Source organism: Gastrolobium bilobum, unplaced genomic scaffold (genome assembly GCF_033153095.1).
Source record: "Gastrolobium bilobum isolate Gb01-03AN ecotype WA unplaced genomic scaffold, APGP_CSIRO_Gbil_v1 utg16198, whole genome shotgun sequence".
NCBI lineage: Eukaryota > Viridiplantae > Streptophyta > Magnoliopsida > Fabales > Fabaceae > Gastrolobium > Gastrolobium bilobum.
The window spans coordinates 113,220-136,040 of NW_026897479.1; the positions used below are offsets into that span (position 1 = coordinate 113,220).

General features: G+C 35.4%; 3 protein-coding genes across 3 annotated transcripts; 2 read left to right on the forward strand and 1 right to left on the reverse strand.

Annotated features, from left to right (window-relative positions):
- The first annotated feature begins 7,461 nt into the window (after nucleotides 1–7,461).
- LOC133307270 (E3 ubiquitin-protein ligase RDUF2-like) lies at nucleotides 7,462–9,000 on the forward strand. Its single transcript, XM_061507756.1, has one exon. It carries the CDS (start codon nucleotides 7,694–7,696, stop codon nucleotides 8,849–8,851), a length of 1,158 nt encoding a protein of 385 aa, XP_061363740.1. The 5' UTR covers nucleotides 7,462–7,693; the 3' UTR covers nucleotides 8,852–9,000.
- Nucleotides 9,001–15,091: 6,091 nt separating this feature from the next.
- On the forward strand, nucleotides 15,092–16,709 carry LOC133307264 (aspartic proteinase PCS1-like). The gene has a single exon (XM_061507746.1). It carries the CDS (start codon nucleotides 15,375–15,377, stop codon nucleotides 16,689–16,691), a length of 1,317 nt encoding a protein of 438 aa, XP_061363730.1. The 5' UTR covers nucleotides 15,092–15,374; the 3' UTR covers nucleotides 16,692–16,709.
- A 307-nt stretch (nucleotides 16,710–17,016) lies between these two features.
- LOC133307250 (peptidyl-prolyl cis-trans isomerase FKBP20-1-like) lies at nucleotides 17,017–19,386 on the reverse strand. Its single transcript, XM_061507729.1, has 4 exons — nucleotides 19,278–19,386; nucleotides 17,885–18,023; nucleotides 17,725–17,799; nucleotides 17,017–17,071 (listed from the first exon to the last, which is right to left on the reverse strand). The coding sequence occupies exons 1-4, from the start codon at nucleotides 19,384–19,386 to the stop codon at nucleotides 17,017–17,019; spliced, it is 378 nt and encodes a 125-aa protein (XP_061363713.1).
- Between the last annotated feature and the right edge of the window lie 3,435 nt (nucleotides 19,387–22,821).

Genomic DNA, 22,821 nt, shown 5'->3' on the forward strand with positions numbered 1-22,821 from the left:
CCCCTCCATTACTCGGGTTGATGTCACCTAACTATGAGTACATGGAGTGGTACAGAGCGAGAGGAAAGAGATACATTTCTCGGAGGGCAGCAAAGATTGGACAAATGGTGAGTTTATCATTTATTTTAGCAAACATAATTATTTTACATTTGTTTGACTTTGCTTACACATTGTTATATACAGATTGATGGTCTAGAGATGTTGTATCATGCAACAACTACAGAGGAGTTTCCTCGCTTCGGCTTAGAGTATATCCATGAGGAGATTGGCAGGATTATTGGCATGTTTCGGGAGAATTCACGGGTAGATGAGCCTGGACCTGAGGCACCCCCGATCCAGACACGGCATGATCCGCAGTTGTCCCTGGAGGTTCCCCGTAATAGACAGGAGGGACGCGGATTAGGACGTACACGTGAGCGAGTTGAATTTTTCCCTGTTTCAATGATTGTACCGAGACCAGTGGTCGAGACTCAGGGATTGCTCATACCTCCAGTAATTGGGACTACTTATGGGTCATAGCCGATGTATCATCACGGATCCCAGGATACAGGTGGTCCTAGCCAGTCGGAGTCTCAGCACCCATACATGGATTCATAGGAGGCAGTTTTCCAGGCCAGTCCCATGCCTATGGCTGGGGTCGATCAAGCATACTCACAGTCGTCCTCACAGCCATATTCACAAGGACTTGATGCTGACGTGCCAGATTAGTCTGTAGAGGATACTGAGTACGTGTGGTCAGCACTAGGTCTTATCCTAAGTAGCCATGACAGTGAGGAGACTCTAGCTACGGACACCCAGAGTCAGGGATTCACGCCATCCCACATGCTGGGCAGTACTTCAGGCCATGTATATGCACATTATTCAGGCCACTCCTCGAATATTGGAGGAACCGCACCGGCAGATGATTTCATTCAGGCGGCGATGGATGATCTTATCGTCAATAAATATGTACCTAGAACGAGATCCGCAATAACGTCCGCATCGAGCTGTCTATGACTCTGGGAAATGTGGTCATTTAAACAATTGTGATCTCCACCCCATCTCGTAATCTTCTAATTTTCACCAAACACTGGTTTGATCGCCCTCACGCGCCACGGGCAACCTTTATTATACGCACAACATTTCATGGATAACTTTGCAGGCGTGCTCTCAATTACAATTGCTTCTTGATGCTCCCTAATGAGATGACAACCTTTATCATACACACAACATTCCATGGATAACTTTGCAGGCGTGCTCTCAATTACAATTGCTTCTTGATGCTCCCTAATGAGATTGTGCTTAAGTGCCATTTGGACATCTTTTTTTGTTGCAAATTCTTGGTTAATAAATAACTTGTCACCCAGTTGCCACGGACCTTGTACTGAACCCGATCCTGAAACCGTACCATCAATGCATGATTCTTGTTCGCTCCGATAACTCCAATCAATGTACGAATAATGCGGAATTCCTTCCCAAAAAGGAATAACAGCTTCGTCACCTACATCTGATGATTAAAACTTTTTAATACAAACTTCCTAAATCAGGTATTAAATCAGGTATAAATCAGGTATATACAAATTATATCAATTGCCTTCATGATGATTTCCTAATGGGGCAGACGCAACGTCATGCAATTGCGGCATTTGCATGACCACTGCTTCATGGTATACTGGGATTTGAGACGCACCCATCTCACCACCTTCATCTCCTTCTGAAGCACTAGCATCCTCCGCCAGAAGACGTTCTTCCATTGCGATATTTTCATCATCATCGTCGTCATCTTAGTCATGCATTTTTCAGGTCGGATCATTTTCATCTCTCTCAGAAATGTTACCAACTGGAGACGCATGAGCGACAAACGTTGATGGAAGACAGGGAGAATTTAAATCAACTGACCTCACCGGTAATGGAACATTCTCCGCTGTGGCGATGTCGACATACAACTCCAGAAAATCTGTCCTTGACTGGTTGAAAATTTCTTCCATTGTCATCTCCATGTCTTCATCGTCAACCACTTGCAAACTAATTTATTTATCACATTGCCATAACCTTGTCGTGATCTGAGTGATACATTGGTTGCCTTGAAGACTTAACTTCTGCTGAATTCTCTGATGCAGTTCGCCAATGGTTGTTTTGCGTTGGATACGTGTCGGCCTTTTTTCACCTTCAAACATGACACGTTGTCAACCTTCTACCTTCCTACCATTGTAATATAACACAACATGAACAAAATTAGGATGTGAACGCATTCTTGAATAGAATAAGAAATAAAATGAAAATACTAAATTAAATATAAAGGATGTATGATGTCAGAATTTTGGTAAAGAAGAGATATGAAGAGTGAGAGAAGAGGTGTGAAGAGTGAATAGAATGGTAGGGGAATATATAGGGCCGCACATGTGACGTCCCAATTGGGCGTCACAATTGACGCCCCATTGAGGCGTCTCTCCTTAGGGTGTGACGCCGAAAAGGGGCGTCACATTGTGCAATAAATGTGTAAATTTTTCAAAATCTGTAATAAATGCATAAAAACTTTATTAAAAAGCATTAAATTAATTTTTTTGCCGCTTGGAATCCTTTGTAATTTATTTATGGGGCTACGCCACTCCCCATTACAAAAAGTAAAATAAAATAAAAATCATTTTATAATGTACACCTATCGCTTCATCTCTTGGGTAGTTTGGGGATGATTACACTAACATCTATCTAATAAAAAGATGAAGAAGAAAAGAAAGATGAAAAATAATAATAACAATTTACACTCTTTATGCATATTAATGTTTAGGGAAATGATAGTCTCATGCTACATAAGATATCTATCTCATGTTTTACACCAGAATTTTGTGCCAATCTTTTATTTTCTTTTATTTTTTCTGTTTAAATTGTGGACCCCATATATTTGTATCACCCACATGAGATAGTACTCTCATGTAACATGAGATTAATAAACCCTTAATGTTTAATACTTTCTCATTAATTTAAAGTTTTTTCTAGTTTAAAAAAATGGGTAATGTGAAGGCAACGTTGTAGGGGGGAAAAGTGTCATAGAGACGGACAAAAATTCAACCGGCCCACATGTTTTTGAAAAGAAAAAAAAAAACACTAATCTATGGGTCATCTGCACCACTTTTTGTTTTTCCTGCAACGTTACTTTCATACCCTAGAAAAACGAGTCTTGAAAAAATTTACAATTTTTTCTTTTTAAAAATAGGAAAGTGCTTACGTTTAAAAGACTTATCATAATTAGGGGATAAATAGGTTAGGTCAACATACAGAACCTACGACTATCTTATATTAGGTCAGACTTGACCTATTATAAATAGTAAAATAAAACATGTCTATGTTTTAAAAAAATTAATTTAGAAAATAGGCTATGAACTTTTTTATATAAGTCGAGTCTATAAGCCTACATGTCGGCCTATATCATATTATTTATTTTAAATAAAATACATAAAATTATTATTTTAATAATTTTGAATAATAAAATAATATTCTTTTAGTTATTCTTTTAATTGTTGAATGTTTAATAGGCTTAAACAGATTAACAGGGTCAATGTTTTTATTTTTTAAATATAGGTTATGACAGACTTATAATTTGGGAACTATACAGACTAACAGGCCATGCCAGACCCAATAATTTTTACACAGGCCTTAGCCACTATCGTTGCCATCATCTTTCTTCCTTCTCTAAACCTAAGTCCCTAATCTTCTCATATCACTACCATTTTTGTTCGGTCTCTCACTCAGAAATTGAGACACAACCGCCAGCCACTACCGTCCGCGCTCTGTCAGCCAGCCCCTAGCTTCATCGCCTTAGCTGCTCAGTCTTGGCCTTAGTTCCTACATTGAAAGCTTTTTGTATTCTCGATTTTTTTACTTCTTATTCTGTAACTTTTTTCTATTTTGCTTTTTTTATAAATTATTCTGTAAGACAATTGTATTGTTTAAACTGATAAAAGCCACATAGCTGATGCATTAATACTACAGGTTCATTTAAATCGAGCGAATTTGTGAGCCAACCCGTGAGCCATTTTTTCAAGTAAACTCACGAGCCATATTTTTGAGCCAATCCGTGAGTCAATATTAACCCGGCTCAGGTCGAGTTAGATTGAGTTTTTTGACTCATTTTTTCAAATTGCACGTGGGTTGGGCCAGGTCTAGTCGAGTTGGCCCGTTTTGTCAACCCTATGAGATGTGTGTAATATAATTTGTATAGTATTCAATTCCCATTATAATCCAAAAAAAGAAATACGCAATATAAGTGAATAACTTTAAATCCAATGGTTTAATTAATTACCTCGTTGCCATAATTTATTAATATAAAATAAAGTATCATCATATCCATATATTTTAAGGGAGAAGTATTTCTTCAATGGAGATAAAGTCATCTCCAGTGAGCTCAAAAAGACGTCATTTTGGAATAATAAAATTAAAAAATTATAACGATAAAGACTAATATAACCTGCAATATATTATATTTACAAAAATACCTTGATTTCCGTCCCAAAATGACGTCGTTTTGAGCTCACCGGAGATAACTTATCTCCATTGACTAGAGAAATCCTTTACCAATATTTTAATTTGACTAATTAATATTTTTAAATTAAATGATTACGCAAGTTAAGACAAAACTTCATCATATCCACATATTCATTAGACTTCCAATAATGTTTAAAAGTTATTTTGTAGCATAGAATGCTTTAATCACTTTTCTTAATTATTTGAGTATTTCTTTTCAAAATAAAGAGCATTTTATTTATTCCTTTATATAAACAATATTGCTTTAAATTTAGTGATTGCTCTAAAATACTCATTGCAATTACTTATTTGCCGTCAATCATCACTTCTTCATGTCTTGTTCAAATACGTTATTATTTGTCCCTGATTACTTGTGATGAAATAACGTTAAATGCCAATAATCTAATTAATTAAAGAGTTTGGTGTTTGTCATTTTAAATGACATAAGTTATGCCATTTTAGGAGAGAGATAGACACATAAAAACGAAAATCATGGGGGAGAGAAAGTGGGTGATTTTTTTTAATTTAAAATTCAAATTTTCTGTGTCTGTATCTTCCTTAAAATGACATAACTTTTTGTCATTTAAAATGACAAACACTTTTTCCCTAATTAAAATAATTACTTTAAATAAAAAGGTAATCAATTTAAATCAACCATTATACGAGACATACTACTTTAATTTAACCATGTCATTCTCATATTTGATAAATGCAAATTCAAATTTATTGTTATAAATACTAAGAGTTTAATAACAATTTCTTCAAGTGGTAAGGATCTTGTTCCTTTAAGTAGAGGTATCGAGTTGGTAGATAATATATCAAGAGTTTAATTAAGCAAAAGAATCACTTTAAATATTTAAATTAATTAATTAAAATCAATCATGATCATTCAAATATCCATTAGAAGCTAATTAGATTTAACGATCTTATTATCATAATTAATTAACATAGATAAAATATCATTGTATCCACATACTTAAGTGATTAATCTTTTTTAATTTAAATAATTATGCAAATTATTTACTCATCCCTACCAACATACCACCTCTTTAAAAATAATTGATGACCAACTGCGGGCTTTTTGACCCTTTTGCCTTCATTAATTAATTAATAATCATTTTGCCTCTTATCTAAAATTATCTATCAATCTGCTCCTCTTTAATCGATTAACTTGAAGATTTAATCGATTAAATGGTCAAAACTGGCAAAAATGGTTGTCTTGAAGATTTAATCGATTAAATATCTCTCTTAATCGATTAAATATCCCAAATGAGCGTGAAAGCATGGATTGAATGAGACAAACACGGTATTAGAGGTTATTTGAATTTTGAATTTTGAATTTAATGTAATAGGAGCTGATTGCGTTTTGTATTTAATAGGACGCAGATTGCGTCCTATTAAATACAAAACGCAATCAGCTCCTATTACATTAAATTCAAAATTCAAATAACCTCCAATACACGAAAAACAAAACTGATTGAAGATTCTGCGAAGTATTTTTATGATGAATATGCAAGACGAGAAGGGTTCGTTGTTCGCCTTGATCGCTGTCATCGTTCCGAGGTTGACAATAGGATCACTTCGCACCGTTTTCATGTAATAAGCAAGATTTTCATGTGAGAGGTAGAAATGGAGCCAGGCCTGTTCAGGTAAATCAATCCAGTTTTCAAGAATCGTTTTTCTTTTCGTGCTATTGCTAAATCAAACCATTAACAGTGTTTGCATTTGCTTATCTATGCAAAAAAAGACAAAAACACTGTAACTACTACAGATAGAATTTAACCCAATGTTATTAAACCCGGACTGGTGATCAACCCAGTCAGGGTACCGGGTCAGTGGGTCACTGGTTCAACCGCATGAACCGGATATATATATAAATTTATATTTTATACTCAATTATATAATAAATATTTTAAATGATGCAAGTAGTTTAGTGGTAAAGACTATAATTTATATCTTCATAACAAGAGTTCGATTCCCACTAAATATTATTTTGAAATAATTCTATTAAATGATATATATATATATATATATATATATATATATATATATATATATATATATTAAATGGTGCATATCAACTAACAAATAAAGTCAGCTTAGTGATAAATTATTGTTGGACATTCAGGACTTAAGTTTACAACAGTGATTTAACCATCAACCAATACATTAGAACTCAAATTCTCTCAAAGAACTTGAGTTATAAAAAGCCACCGACTGCGCATTGCTTTTCTTCTGATTATAAAGCATGACCCAACAACATGTTACAAAATCTTCTTTATATAAATTACAAATAATAATAATAATAATAACAATAATAATAATTCGTATAAGTTTATGTTTTTTGCATAATAAAATACTCAACAAATTTTAAAACTATTTTATTATAATAATTTGGGTTTGATGTTTGTCGTTTTAAACGACATAAATTATGTCATTTTAAGAGAGAAATAGACACAAAGAATGAAAATCACGAGAGAGAAAGTGAGTGATTTTTTTTTTAATTTAAATTTTAAATAAAAAATATTTTCTTATGTCTAACTCTCTTTTAAAATGAGATAACTTCATGTCATTTAAAATAACAAACATTTTTTCCTTATATTTTTTTAACGCACTTTTTTGGTTGAAATTTTATCTTCATTTTTTTTTTTCTGACGGGTAGTAGTCCATTTGTTATTCTTGTTGAATTTTACTCCGTGACAAAAACAAAAACATTTCTGTTTTTCGTATTTTCAGACAGCCCAACAAAAGAAAGAGGCTGGAATCTCGCGCCAACATCACTCGTAGAAGTTACAACGGATCAGGACGTTTTACGGCTAAGGAGGTGTCGTTTCGTTCACATCAACGAGATCTCACCACGTGTCGCAGACGTTGTTTTTGCTGTTATCATCTTGCACGCGACACCATGAACATGAACCTGTCATCGCCTACATTTTCTCTTCCCCAGGATGTCCAACCGGACACCCTCTCTATCTCTCTCTCTCTCTCTCGCTCTCTCGCTCTCTCATGGAAACCATGACGAAGAGATTCAATTAATCATTTTCTGACCTTTCATTGCAAGATTTGATTTTGAACTTTACCATTCCCACTCTTTCTCTCTCTGAGTAATATTCAGCTTTCGGCGAATTCGATTCTGGGGGTGTATAAAGTTTGGTTTTTTCTTATCTTTGTTGGAAAGGGTATTCGGATCTATATGTACATGTCTTCCTATTGGTGTTACAGGTGTAATAGATTCATCAGGTTATGGAGGGAAGACGTGGCGATTTGTCCCGGTTGCGACAGTGGATTTGTCGAAGAAATCGAAAATCCTAACCGTTCTGTCCACGTGGACGGGCGACGTCGGCGGTTCCCGGCTGCAGCGGCCATGTACATGATCGATCAGAATTCTCGTTCCGCTCACCGGCGGCACTGCAGAAACAGAGGCGGTAACCGTTCACCGTTCAATCCGGTCATCATGCTACGCGGTGGATCCGCGGAGGGGACAAGTCGCGAGGGCGGAGACAGTCGTGGCTTCGACCTTTTCTACGACGACGGTGCCGGTTCCGGTCTCAGACCTTTGCCTCCGAGGATGTCGGAGTTTCTTCTTGGATCTGGATTCGACAGGGTAATGGAACAGCTTTCTAATATTGAGGCCAGCGGTGGTGTTGGGAGACTCAACCAGCACCCTCCGGCGTCAAAATCCGCCGTGGATTCGTTGCCGGCGATTGAGATTGAGGAGAGACACATGACCATGGAATCACACTGTGCCGTTTGCAAGGAACATTTTGAACTTGGAACCGCAGCAAGGGAAATGCCTTGCAAACATATATACCACCCTGAATGTATCTTACCATGGCTCGCAATTCGAAATTCTTGCCCCGTTTGTCGCCATGAATTGCCTTCTGATCCACAGCAGAATACACGTGATGCTTCAGCATCAGCAGAGCAATTGGTTTCCTTAAACGAGGAAGAGAATGTGGGGTTGACAATTTGGAGGTTACCAGGTGGTGGTTTTGCGGTGGGAAGGTTTTCAGGAGGAAGAAGAGGAACAGAGAGGGAGTTTCCTGGTGTATACACAGAAGTTGATGGTGGGTTTAACAATGTTATTGGTGAACCGAGGAGGGTTTCTTGGTCAGTATCAACATCATCTAGAGGGAGAAGGACAAGTGGTGGTGGATTGCGCAGAATGTTTAGCAGTTTGTTTAGTTGCTTGAGAGGTGGAGTTAGGCCTCAGCACTCTGCTTCTTCTACTATAGAATATTCTGGATCCATGAGAAGGAGTAATAGTGCATCTCGTTCCAACGCGGATCCCTCTCCACGTTCTCGCAGGACTTGGTCTATGGATGTTAATAGTGGAATGAGACCATGGTAACTACTCAACCTGGTAAAGGATATATAAAAGATATTCAATGGGAGAATTTAGAGGGAGAAAAATGTGGGGGCAAAAAACATCGGTATATTCATGCTAGTTTCATAATATTATCTATAACACCTTCATATAATGTTCATTTCATATTTTTTTTTCTCCCTCTCATTATTTGTAAAGTTTAATTAGCTTCAGTTTATATCTTTCATATTCGTGTCCTTGTCATTGTTTTCCTCAAGAAAATCCATCCGTTCAAATTGGCATGCTAACGCTGAGCATACTTTCTTAAATTGGTTGTTGATCATTTATTTGATGCTGTGAGAAACATCAATAATTCTGTATGGTTTTGTTCAAGGAAGCGGGGACACTTGTAAAAACAGGAAGAGTCGGGTCCGACACGCTCCGACACGGTGTCGGACACGCGGTTGACTTTTTTCGACACGTTGACCATTTCAACACGCGAATTTGACCGTGTCCGACACGGTCAAATGACATTTTCGTAATTTTAATTTTTTTTAATTTTTTTTAAAGTTAAAATATATTAATAAAGCTTCCACCTGATCAAATCAATTTTATCTTTTTGTCTTTTTTCCCCTTAAGTAGATAAGAGAACATCTTAGCATCATTGTTGTCAATTCCTATCACGCTCTTGTTGTATCTTCTTCTCTCTGATCTCTCTCTAATATGATTTGATCTCTCTATCTGATATTATATCTCTCTCTCATCCCAGTTCTTATTTTTTTTTATTAAAGCTTCAATCTTTATAACGTGTTGATAGGTATTATTAATTTAGTTTTATTTTTTTGTTAAATTATTAAATATTAAATGAAATATACACTATATAAATTAAAAATATTATTTAATATTAAAACGTGTCCCAACGTGTCGAAATCCATAATTTTTTAGGATTGACGTGTCGGAGTGTCGTGTCGTGTCACGTGTCGCGTGTCGTATCGATGCTACATAAGTTTTCTTTGCTGGTGAGTTATATGAAAAATAAAAAATAAAAAATAAAAAAATTCTGGGAATGGGTGAGGGGCGCTTGGAAATTGCGTTTGTCTCCTGTATCCCTCTCCCTCTCCCTCTCTTTTTGTTGGGTATATTGATGGACCGAAGCCCAGAGAAAAGAAAGAAACTACTAAAATTCTACGAAGATATAACATACCAAAACGGAGTATTGAGACCCTATAGAAATCAGCATGCTGCAGAAAGAGGGCTTAAACCTTCAAGCGGGGCGACGCTTTAGAAACACATCGATTGACTTCGTTGAAAACGTCTTAGAAACACACATCTCAAACCAAATTAATAATGGTTGAATCATTGAATTGTTAATAATATGTTTCCTTATCGGTTTAAGGGATAATACATTACTGTTTAATCAAATACACCGGAGAACACCTGCAACTGCAATAGATACATCATCCTCATTTCTCGGGCAACATTTAGTGCTCTGATTACGTTGATAATGTCATGGTTCTGTTTTCTGCCTAGAAACAGTGTTGGCTCAATGAAACTGCTAATCTCATGTGCAGTCAAATTGCCTTACATCTAGTATCTTATCAGGAAACATAAAATGGATGCGCATTGCGACATGAGGTTACTTCCCTTCATCCAAAAAAAATACCAATGTAGGAAATAGAATTATAAAGATAGAGAGAATCTAGAGGAAGAAAAATTTAAGGGGGAGATTGAAATATTGGGAGAAAGACTTGAATTATTTTCTTCTGCCTTCCTTCTGAGCTCAGTGAATTAACAATTTATAGGATTATAACTTCAACAAGATAAGGAAATTCTAAATTAAATTAAAAATTTATAACACTCTTACTAATAAAATAATATAATTAATTTTAAACCATTAAAATAAAGATAAACGAATTTAATAACAAAATGATAAACTTATAACTGCAACAACACGCTTCAGATTATGTTATGGATGTTGCCTGGTGGCTTTTCATAATGACAACATTTTAGGGTGCTTGTCTTTGGTATTTGGTAACCATTGGAGGTCTAAGATATGGAGATGTGATTGAATCCTCCAACAAGAAGTACCTTATCTTACTGTGTACCAAATTGACCCTAACAGATAAAAAGTATGATGGATGGTATGGTAAACTGGTCAAGAATTCTCAAGGGGTTAGAGAAGTCTTGAGGTTACTTCGCCAATTGGGCTGCCTCTTACTCTTAGCATGATTAGAGGCAGAGCAATTATGGAGACTAACAACGAAAGAGAAGGAAAAAGAAATAAAGCTGAACGCACATCAATTGGCTATCTGGGGTAGTGTATAAACCTGGAACAAATTTTGGTGCTACTGTAGCACCAAAGATTCAGTACATCCCACCAATATAAATATTACACTTCAGTTAAAGTTTTATTTTCTCTGACAAATTTTTTTTCTCTCCTATAATGTGTAATACTCTCATTGGTGAGATGCACTGAATCCTGATGCAACGGTAACACTAAAGATTTATTCATAAACCTGGTTGGAATCACAAAGACTCAAACTTATGTCACTCTGCTCACCAACCATTTAGTATCTTCTTGTTATTAAGCAAATATTAATATTCCATTTGTTTAATCAATAGCAAAATTGAGCGGGGATTGTAAATCTTTATACCTATGGTGTCACGCCACAGATGATGAAATGAGAATAAAATGCATCAACAAATTTCATCCGGTTCAACTTTTTTACAGTTGAGGCTGATAACTTGTTTGCCACTCTCACAAAAAAATAAGTCTATCAAAAAATTATATTATATATTTTCGAGAATATATAATAATGTGTGGCAAATAAAAATTTCCGCCACAAAGACATAAATATTTTTCTGTAATTAAAAAGAAAGAACTTTTCTTTCCTTTTCACTCAGGGGGCGTTTGATACACGGGATACTTCGAAATTTTTGAGAAATTGAATTTTTTTAAATTTTAAATTTACGAATATTATCATAAACTGAATGTATAAATCATATTTTTGAAAATTGAGATTTCCGGCTAAAAAAAAACTCAGATACACGGGATTCTTCGAAATTTTCGAGAAATTGAATTTTTTTAAATTTTAAATTTACGAATATTATTATAAATTGAATGTATAAATCATATCTTTGAAAATTGAGATTTCCGGCTAAATTTTTTTTCTCATGTTTAGGGAGAAAAAAAAGTCGTTTTATTAATTAGTACCAAACCCTTGACCTATACGCGTATATGACCAGTGTCGTTATATGCAGTTTTCAAACCAAAAGACCAAGATAGGGAGAGAAAATGTAGAGGGCCCGGCACATTGGTCCCTCCAGAGAGAAAAAAATAGAGAGAGAAAGAGGAGAGAGGAGAGAGAGAGGGGGAGAAGAAAAAGAAAAAAAAGGGACTATGGAATAAAATTCCCAAGATAGGGGCTGTTCTATTTGAAGTTTGATTACTTGGATGGTCCCTTTAGGTAAAGCTGTAAGGGACTTAAATGGCTAAAAGCCTAAAACGGACTAAGAAGAATGACAACTCAGCGACCTGTGTAGTTTATTTGGGTTGAACAAGTGAGAAATCGTGCTGATGATTTATGAGCACTTCACATCACTTGGTTTAAGTTTCCAATTTCCCTTCCAAAATTGGGCAATATAAACATGGGCCATCATCAGAATATTCATCGTTTTGTGTAGAAAGACACCGATAATTATGGGGAAGGGCAAAAACATTATAAAATATAAATATTGGATATGATATGAGATCCACCGAGAACGCATGAAACGTGGCAGTATTACCGAGTTTAATGTCACATTTTCTTAACTTACAAAGAATAATAATAATAATAATAAATTCAATTATTATTATATCATTATTATAATTAGATACCTCAACCAAAATTAGTTTTTTATTATCATATTAATGACAACTTAAAAAAATAGATAAATTATTTGCAAACTTGCAAAACTTTTACTTTCACGCCGAATCTTAACTTTATTTATAAATTCTCATTAAATTATAACAAATTTTATAATGATATATGACCTGAGGTTTGAGCATGATGTTATGACCTATTTATGCTGCCTTAGCCACATTTATTGGAGGATTCAAATAGCTTCAATAACCTATCATATTCAAGGTATGTTTGTTTGTGGGCTATGCTTCTTAAATCTAGTTGGAACTAGATGTTTGTCTTTCGATCATTAGCTGTTGAGGGTTAGGAGCTCTGAGCCGCTAATGTTATAATTGTATGTTTGCGGAATGATATATATGCGGGATGAACACGCTTTCTTATTCCTTAAATATTAATGGGCTTCTTGAGCTTGAAATGAGTTGCTTGATTATACTTTCGTTAGATATTGATCAAGATCGGTCCCATCATGTTAATTTTTCAGATGATAAGATAATTAGGAGAGAAATAGATACACAAAGATTTGAAACATGGCACCACTCGTAGAGCCCTCTCAAAATTTTTAGAACCTGTTTACTATCTTTATGTCTATCTAAAATATTCATTTTCCAATATATACATGACATGATAACATAACAATACATGTAAGTACAAAACTTTTTCTCTCAAAGTTCATCAAAATTAAATTCAATTATAATACAGCACAATTGAAATACTTACATCTTGCAACTCCTATCGTTATATTGTGAAACAACTCTTAATTTATTTGAATTCATAATTTTGAAGGAAAGAAAAAGGAAATACAGCTCATGTTCTAAAAACAGCTCCTTTAAAGTATATTTGTTTATAAGTTTGCAAGTATGAGTGTGTCTAGAATTAAATTAGGCGACTTAAAATTACAATAAGAAAATATGAAGTTTTGAGATGTTGGACGTCACTATCCTACTAATGCAAGCCAGAGTGTGTATCCTTTGCCAATCAAAAGCAGAGTCAATCAAGTTGGAAAGTTTCGTATTCTATTTAATGGACTGATTAATACTACATAGCATGCATGCAGTGGCTGCTCTTACTAATGATTGTATGCTGGGATATAATTGAATTGGACTAAATTTTGACTTAAATAGATAGGTTTATGTAAAATATTTGAGGTATGATCTCATCAGTTAGCCTGCATAAGCCTAAATTATAAGTCTGACATGAATTAATTATATTTAAAAAAATAAAAATCTTAATCTAGATCTGTTAGCATGTTTAAGTTTATTGGATCTGGATCCTCTAATGTGTAAATTCACATAATCATATAATGTGGGAAATCATAACCATACAAAGGTGGATTAATGGTAAAAAAGGAGGAGAGAAAAAAAATGATAAAATAGGTAGTTACGAAATCATAACCGTTGATTTACCTTTGTACGGTTGTGATCTTCTCACATGACCATATCATGTTTTTTTGACACATTAGAGGATCCATTTCCAAGTTTATTAGACATTCAATAATTTAAAAAATAGTTAAAATAATATTATTTTACCATTCAAAGTCATTTAAATAATAATTTTATTTAATATAATATGATATAGGCTGACATATAAGCTTATAAGCCCTAAAAAAATATCTATGACCAACTTTTTAAATAAGTTTTTTTTTTTTAGAATAAACATGTTTTTTTAAAAAACTCGAATTTGTTCTATTTCACTGTAGGTGTAATATAGTGAAAACTTAATGTAAGTTACCCTGTTAAATCTCCTAAGAGATTTACATCCCTAGCCTGAGCGTGTAGCAGAAATTTCAAAACATTCTTTAATAACAATAGTTAATCAATCAACAAGGTATAACAAACAGACCATTTCTTATCTCAAAAGAGTAGTTTTTGGCGGTTTCTGGGCTCTTCGAGGTTTTACTATAACACTGCACTTTTTGTCCATGTCTTTTCCTTCCAGAGAACCTTTTTCCAAACAAAGTGTCGGTAGCATCAAACATTGCCTTCCTTTTCTTCTTTTTTTCTTTGGCTCACATTTCAAGTTAATCATGTCTTCAAGCATATTACATGCATGATGATGTTTATCTGTATGCATTTTCAATTGGACAAATAAGATAAATCATAAGACACATGCTCTAGAGACTAGAGTCTAGACGTATACGTTTGTTGTGTGAAAGAAAAAGAAGAATCTAAAGAAACTACCACGCTTCTAATCTTAATGATATGTAACCATCAAATAGTAAAAAATAATTTTATGTTTGTGGCCAATAAGAATCAAGACTGCAATGCACTATTTTTATGTGGAATAATAAAATAAGTGAGATCTAAAAAGCTTTAAGACCATCACTCTCATAGTCTCATGCAGTCAAATACTACAAAAACAAGAACAGTCAACACGGTAAAGGCTGCATACAGTTCATATTTTGTAAAGACGGCTAGCAAACAAGACCTTCACCTTCCACTGAATGTCATGGCATGGATTCTCATTCAATCCAGCTATGTATGAGAATTTTTAGAGCCGCACCATTGAACGACCACAAGTTGATTGTCTCGTAGGACAATCCAACAGAGACCCCATTTCTCTCTCTGCTTTTAATTTCCACCGCGAGTTCAAACTCAAACTCAACAATTTGAGGAGCAAAGCAAATCAAGCCACCAACCAGCACAAAGCTCAATCAATATTCTCAATTCATGGCCTCTTTCGAGTCTTCTACCTCTCTTCCACTCTTTCTCCATTCTCTTTCAATTTCCCTTTTCTTCATTTTCCTTCAAATTCAAACGAGTGCTTCCTCTGTCTCTTCAACACAAACACAAACACAAACACACTACATATTGCCTCTAAAAGCACAAACACTTCCTTCACGTGAGCTCTCTTTCCAGCACAATGTCACCTTAACCGTCTCACTAACCGTTGGCTCGCCCCCACAGAACGTTACCATGGTCCTTGACACAGGGAGTGAACTCTCATGGCTTCACTGCAAAAAATTCCCAAACTTGAATTCCATTTTCAACCCACTCCTCTCTTCCTCGTACACCCCAACCCCTTGCACCTCCCCCATTTGCACGACCCGAACCCCGGACTTCCCCATACCCGTTTCCTGTGACCAGAAAAAACTCTGCCACGCCACGGTCTCCTACGCCGACGCCTCCTCCATCGAGGGAAACCTCGCCACCGACACGTTCTTCATCGGAGGCTCCGCACAACAAGGGACAGTATTCGGGTGCATGGATTCCGGGTACAGCTCCAACACCAACGAGGACTCCAATACAACCGGGTTAATGGGCATGAACCGCGGGTCGCTCTCGTTCGTAACCCAACTGGGCCTCCCGAAATTCTCGTACTGCATCTCCGGCCACGACGCCTCCGGCGTGTTGCTCCTCGGCGGCGCCACCTTCGAGTGGCTGGGGCCCCTCCAGTACACCCCTCTTGTCAAGGAGACAACCTCGTTACCGTACTTCGACCGCGCCGCCTACACGGTCCAGCTCGAGGGGATTAAGGTTTCGGAGAAGCTGCTGCAGCTTCCGAAGTCGGTGTTCGTGCCCGACCATACCGGGGCGGGTCAGACAATGGTGGATTCGGGCACCCAGTTCACGTTTCTTCTCGGGTCGGTTTACACCGCTTTGAGGAACGAGTTCGCTCTCCAAACGAAGGGGTTGCTAACGCCGCTTGACGACCCGAACTACGTGTTCCAAGGAGCGATGGACTTGTGTTACAGAGTTCCGGCGACTATTCCGCCGCTGCCGGCGGTGACGCTGGTGTTTGACGGGGCGGAGATGAGGGTGTCAGGGGAGAGGCTGTTGTATTGGGTTGGTGATGTCAGCAAGGGGAATGATTCGGTGTATTGCTTCACTTTTGGGAACTCTGACTTGGTGGGGATTGAGGCTTACGTCATCGGTCATCATCATCAACGGAACGTGTGGATGGAATTTGATTTGGTCAACTCTAGGGTTGGATTCACTGACACTAAGTGTGAGCTTGCCAGTCAACGGCTACGCGTGCATCCTTAGGTTTTGGATAGGGTTTTATAGCCGTCTGATTAGAGAGATGTAATTTCTCCTTATTAGATTTTTTTTTTTTTTTTTCTGATTCTGGTTTTTGTAGGATGATCCCACATAGCCCAATCCATGGCCCACCCGTTTTGGAGATTAATTTTTTTTTTGGGTAGTTGTTGATCGGTCCTGTTTGGTGGTAGAGTAGGTTGCGGTTGTTCTAGTTTTGTTCTTAAATGATTAGCAGTCGGTGTCACCAAAAACAATTTTCAGATTTATTTCATTCTAATATGTTGGTATTAATTTAATTTGAGAGGTTGTGAGGTAGGTGAATCCGTTTAAGTTAGGAGAATGGAGGGTCTATCGAACTACATGGAACTTCAAAAACAAGTGTCGCACTGCAAGGGAATAATAATAAAAAAAAATGATACATTCATCTGATACTGCATACCCAAGTAGTTGTGACCAAAAAAACAGAATAGGTAACAAACCAAGCTAGGTGGCAAATGGGTTTAATCTATGGGGCTAACCTGCCTAATTTAACGGGTTGGGTTACATTTTCTTACTTGCCACAACCTGCTTCGATTCAGGGTGGGTTGAGTGCGGATCGGGTTGACCCAACAAGTTTTTTTTTTTTTAAAGTTTAATTGAATAGGATAAAATATCTCACCCAATCTCCCTCTTTAGCTCTTTTTTTTAAGGGTTGACCACTAACCCACCATAAAAAAATAGGATGAGTTGAAATTTTCAACCTTTTTCAAAAGGGGATTGGAACGGGACAGGACAAATCGTCCTCACTGCCACTCCTACTTTAAGAGATTACTGCATAACTTCACCTAGTACTTGTATACTTAGAACATTACTAGGATATCTATCCCAGGTTGCAATTTTGCTCATACTTACTAGTGAAGTCCTTAATAGTTAAAAGATCTTGATAATAAATGGACTTTTTGGTGTTCTTCCTAGTTAGAAGTTTCATGTAAATTTTTTTATTTAACAATGATTTATGTTTACGAACAAAATATTTTGGGCATGAAAATGAGATCAGTACTCTGGGATAATATCTGGTGGAAACCCTGCACTACCATATGCATATTCCGGCTTGCATTTTATTTTGACAATTTCAACCAACCTGCAGAAATCAGCCAAAAGTATGAGGTAAAAAAAAGTCTTTACTTAAATAATTACAGCTCATCAAAAGCATGCTTTGTTTGACCTTCATGGTTCTCACTGCAATGTCCCAAGCCTTGATAACATTACCCTTTCCAAGCTCAAAAGTGAAGATATTGTTATCTTCGTGTAGTGTCAAATAATTCTCTAGTATCAGCAAGCATGCCTTCATATAATGTACTGTTTGAGAGAAACAATGTTACAACAAGAACCAATAAAATCATGCATGCGTTGCTCCTAAATTTTTTGTCTCATCAATCAGATAGATTCGGATGAGTTAAGTCTAATAATAGATAAAAAGGACCACCATTTCAAATGGTTTTAATTACAAAGTCCATTGCCAAATGTGAAATTTATAATAGAAATTTATGATAGTTTTAATAGAAATTGATTCTTAAGATGACCTCCCTGAGAAGAGGGGAAGTGTGGGCAAGTTTCGCAGCAATGCATAATATTATTATCTATAGAAGTAGAATTGGTTTTTGTAAACCATAAAAAAGCATGGAAAATGTGAAATTTATAATAGGACTATGATTGAAATTCTTATAGCATTGGAATTGCAAATTTACAAACTATTTGTACATGTAATGCTTTGAATCAAGTAATGCATATGTTAATGTTCAACTTGTCATGTTTTTCATTAGCCCTATATGCTGTTTCCCCTATTTTTTCCTTTAATCTATTCTAATATAATATCTGCAGTTTATACCCTCTTCTGTTCTCTTGGTCAGACATCTTAAGGTAACCCAATTTGCAAAACCCTGATCTATCAAGCTCCAATTTTCCACAACATGCATAAAATGCTTGGGGTACAGATTGTGTTAGTGTTTACAAGCGTGGAACACAATATTTTCTGCTAAGATTGCTTTCCCTCTCGCTTCCAAAACCGATATTACTTCTATGTAAACCTTAAAGCCATCTAGTTTACAGAATCAGACCTTGATATACCCTAACCCTAGCTTGTAAATTTTTTAATTTCATTGCTATCCTATGCCAATTGACCATCATATCCCAACCAGACATGCTTTCTATCACTACTATAAGAGTGGTCCATGAAACACTGATCCCTATGTAACTTATAAACCTTAGTAAGCAATTCATATTAAAGGCCAAGTACTTTCATAGCAAGTGTTCCCATATATTTTAGCCCATACAAGTCTTACCTGAGTCATGTTCATCAAACTTAACAAGTTAATAAGAAATACAAGATAAGAGTATACCATTGGCCAACCGATAGAAGATAAGAGATATCATTCTTTTTATTCGACAAAATGAAGATAAGAGAATCTACAATTGAAATGACTACTAAAGAACCAAAGATTTTACTAGAGATGAACTACAGAGGACATGATACATCTTAATTAAAGATTACCAATTAATATAGTTCACCACTATACTAACTCCAAAGTATCAACATTACTGGCACAAGCATACCATCAACAACTCGAAAATCTTCTGTTGGAGCCACAGCATCTGACTTGCTTTTCCTCACTATGGTCTTGATGACTCCTCCAACCCTATTCAAATCAATTGCATCACACATGGTTTGCATTTGCACGCTGTTAACAAGATAAATTAAACACAAAACATAAAACATGGATAAGCTCACTACTGCGTTGGCCTTCACCAAGGTTGCAATATATCAAAAGGATTTTACACTTAAGAAGTGAATGCAAAGAATAAAAACATAAAAGGGAACAGATTGACACCAGACTGAACCAAAAAATCACAAATAAATTACAATCAACGTTGGTTACTTCAGCCCCACAATGCATAAATGATAAATCAATACATTTGTAAAACTATACTAGATCATGCAATTCAGACTCGTTTAATCACCAATTCTCACCACAACAAAAGTGAAAACCAACAATCCCATCACATTCTCCACCAAAAGTATGTAACTTTGGGCGTTTGGTAGAGGAGAAATATTTTTATATCAGGGAAATATAATTACTAGAGAAATGGTAAGAAAATGAGATTGGTAAGAAAATAAAAAAAAGTTGTTTGTTAAGCCGAAAAATTATTGGGAAAATTGATTTAAATTTTCTAAGTCTATGTTTGGTTGAAAGAAAAATATTGATAGAAAAATAGAATTAAATTACCATTACAACCCTTAAATTACATAACAAAGGTCAATGGCTTGGACCTCTTTCCAAAGATGGCACCTAAAAAGTGGTATTATCCGACACTATTTTGGTCATTTTGGTTTCTTGGTTCACACTGTCCTTTTTCAATTTTCACGGGAAACAAGCAAATACCATCTAAAAATGATATTATCCAACTGTATTTTTACACACAAAAGGCAATTACTGTGCAAATCCTTTTCCTATCTAAATTTTTGAAAACTTAGTACCAAACATAGACATCTAAAAACACCACATTCATTTGCCTAGATATCTTCTACAAAACCTCCTACCAAAGACACTCAGTGCTCCACTTTTCCATAACTTCTAAATCCCCATGCCCTTTGCACAACTCCCATAAGACCCATCATTCGTACACTTAAAAAAGATCGAATTTTTCAAAAAATCATATCAACCTAAAAATTTAAATTTGGTTTACCAAAAAAAAAAAAAAAACTTAAATTTGTAAAGGCTTGATGTACAAAATAGAATAAAGCTTAATAATATAAGAACTGATATATAAGGTCCGGTTGTATAAGGTCTACTTAAATTTTAATATTATTCATCGTTTGACATTATATTGTATCAGATAATGTATTGCATAAGTTAACACTATTAAGTGTTCAGTAATGTATTATAGAATCAGGTCAATGGGTCGGTTATCGAAACAGTGACCATTTTGCCACGTCTAGCCAAAAAAATTACCAGACTGCCACACCAACAGTAAATTTTCTCAGAATACCACGTGGAATAATTCGCTACACTGTTTAGCGAAATATGCTTGCAAATAATTCGCTACACAGTGTAGCGAATTATGCAACGTCAGAATGCACAGTCAGCAAATAACACATGTCAAGCAGGTAGTAATTCATTATCCTGTGAAGCATATTATGTTCGCGAATGTTTTTTTGACACGTGGCACACTTTCGCATGAAAAAGCTGATGTGTCATAATTCGCTACCACTAGTAGCAAATTTGGTCTGTAATATGACCACGTGTCACGAAATTATTAACATTATTGACACGTGACAATCTGTTAAAAAATATTATTCGCGTGATATTTGGATAAAAAATTTAATAAAATGTGACATTTTGTAACTCTTCCTCGATTATCAGTGACACAAAGATGAGTTTCGGAGAACTTGAGTGGCTATAGCCATCCGATGAAGCTCTTTCTCCGAGATAGAGCAAACGTGTTGAGAATATAAGACCAAGGGGATCCATACCTCACGCGCACATAAATGCATGAAACACGTGGCAATTGAAATGGCATGCGCGTGTTTTATAGGCTCCACTGGGAAGCGTGATTAAATAGATCAGAAATATTTTTAAATATTTCTAATCTATATTCTTTATTATTTTTATAAATTCTATATTAATACAAGCAAATTGTTAGAATGATTAAATAAAAGCAAATTGTATTTATATAGAATTTATAAAAATAATAATTTTATTTAAAATAAATAAAAGTAACTTAAGAATAAGTGATATTTTTTTTAATTATTTATGTTCTGATCAGACCAGATATGAAGTGGGTTGGCCAAACTGTATCAAGTCTGATCACATACGGTTGAAATATGGATTTTAGTGCTTGGTTTTGGGCCTTCAGTCAGGATGGGATCAAACTGCGTATCTGCCCTTTGCGGTAGAGCGTTAAGTCTGACTGGAGGTATTTGCGAAGACACTCCGATACTTAAATCAGTATTAGAGGCAGATGATGTATGTTGTTAAATGTAAAGGATGATCGTACCTGGGTGTTGAACCCTTTATTTATATAGTAGTTATGATGCTGCCTTAGCAAGGCGGCTTGGCTTCTGATTGACCATGTTTGGGTTGCAGGTCAGTACTAGGATCTGAGTTGCCTTATCTTTGTTAGTGTTTAGTTGTAGAGTCGCGGTAAGCTGGAGCTGTCCGTTGCTTATTGACATAAAGGCGCGGTGAGATTGCCTTGGACGTTTAGTTTGCTTACTTGAGGGGGTTTCATCCGCGATATAATTATTGCGGCTTGTCTGTCACGATGAGGGCATTGCGGGTTACGCGCGATAGTTGCCCGTCGCGCTTGCTCTGAATTCTTGGTGAGTTGAACTTTTCCGTATGTGATTGGGCCTATATTATCCGGATCATGTTCTATATTCACTTTTTTTGTACTTACTATTTTACTTTTTGTAAGTTATATATTAATCGTGTTATGACATAATTTATGCAACTTGAATTCATGTATCAATAATTTATCATATTCCTATTTTGTTATATGCCTGTATTTCTTACTGTGCGGCAGTAAAAACACCGAATTATCATAGTAAATCGCTAACCTTGCAGTTTTAAATTCCTCAATTCTATTTTTTTGCAAAGTAATTTCATTTAGATTTTGAAATGATTATTACAAAAAAAATTTGAAATAACGAGGTGAGGTTTGATTTATTTCTCATTTGTATTTTATTTGATATGTTTTCGTATATTATTAAAATAATGTTACATTATTTTTATATTATTTAGTGTTTTTATGATATTAAAATAAATGATGAATACAAAAATTTGTTTTCTTTACTTTTTTCTTGAAAATTATTGGATGCAATAAATAAAATAATAATAATGTGGTATTTTTATAATTATTAATGGAAAAAATATATATCTTTTTAAAAACTATTTGTTGGTTTTTTTTAGTAAATGAATTTAGAGGAAAAAAGAGAGGATGTTTGGATATACTTGATCAAGTAGTATGGTTTGTAATCTTTGGGCTTATCCGAGATGGATTAGTCTACTATGCGATATTTGGACTCATCTTAGACCGAGTAACATCCTGGACCTAGTTAAGTGAAAAAACTTTCGGGTAAATTTTATGAATGTATTTT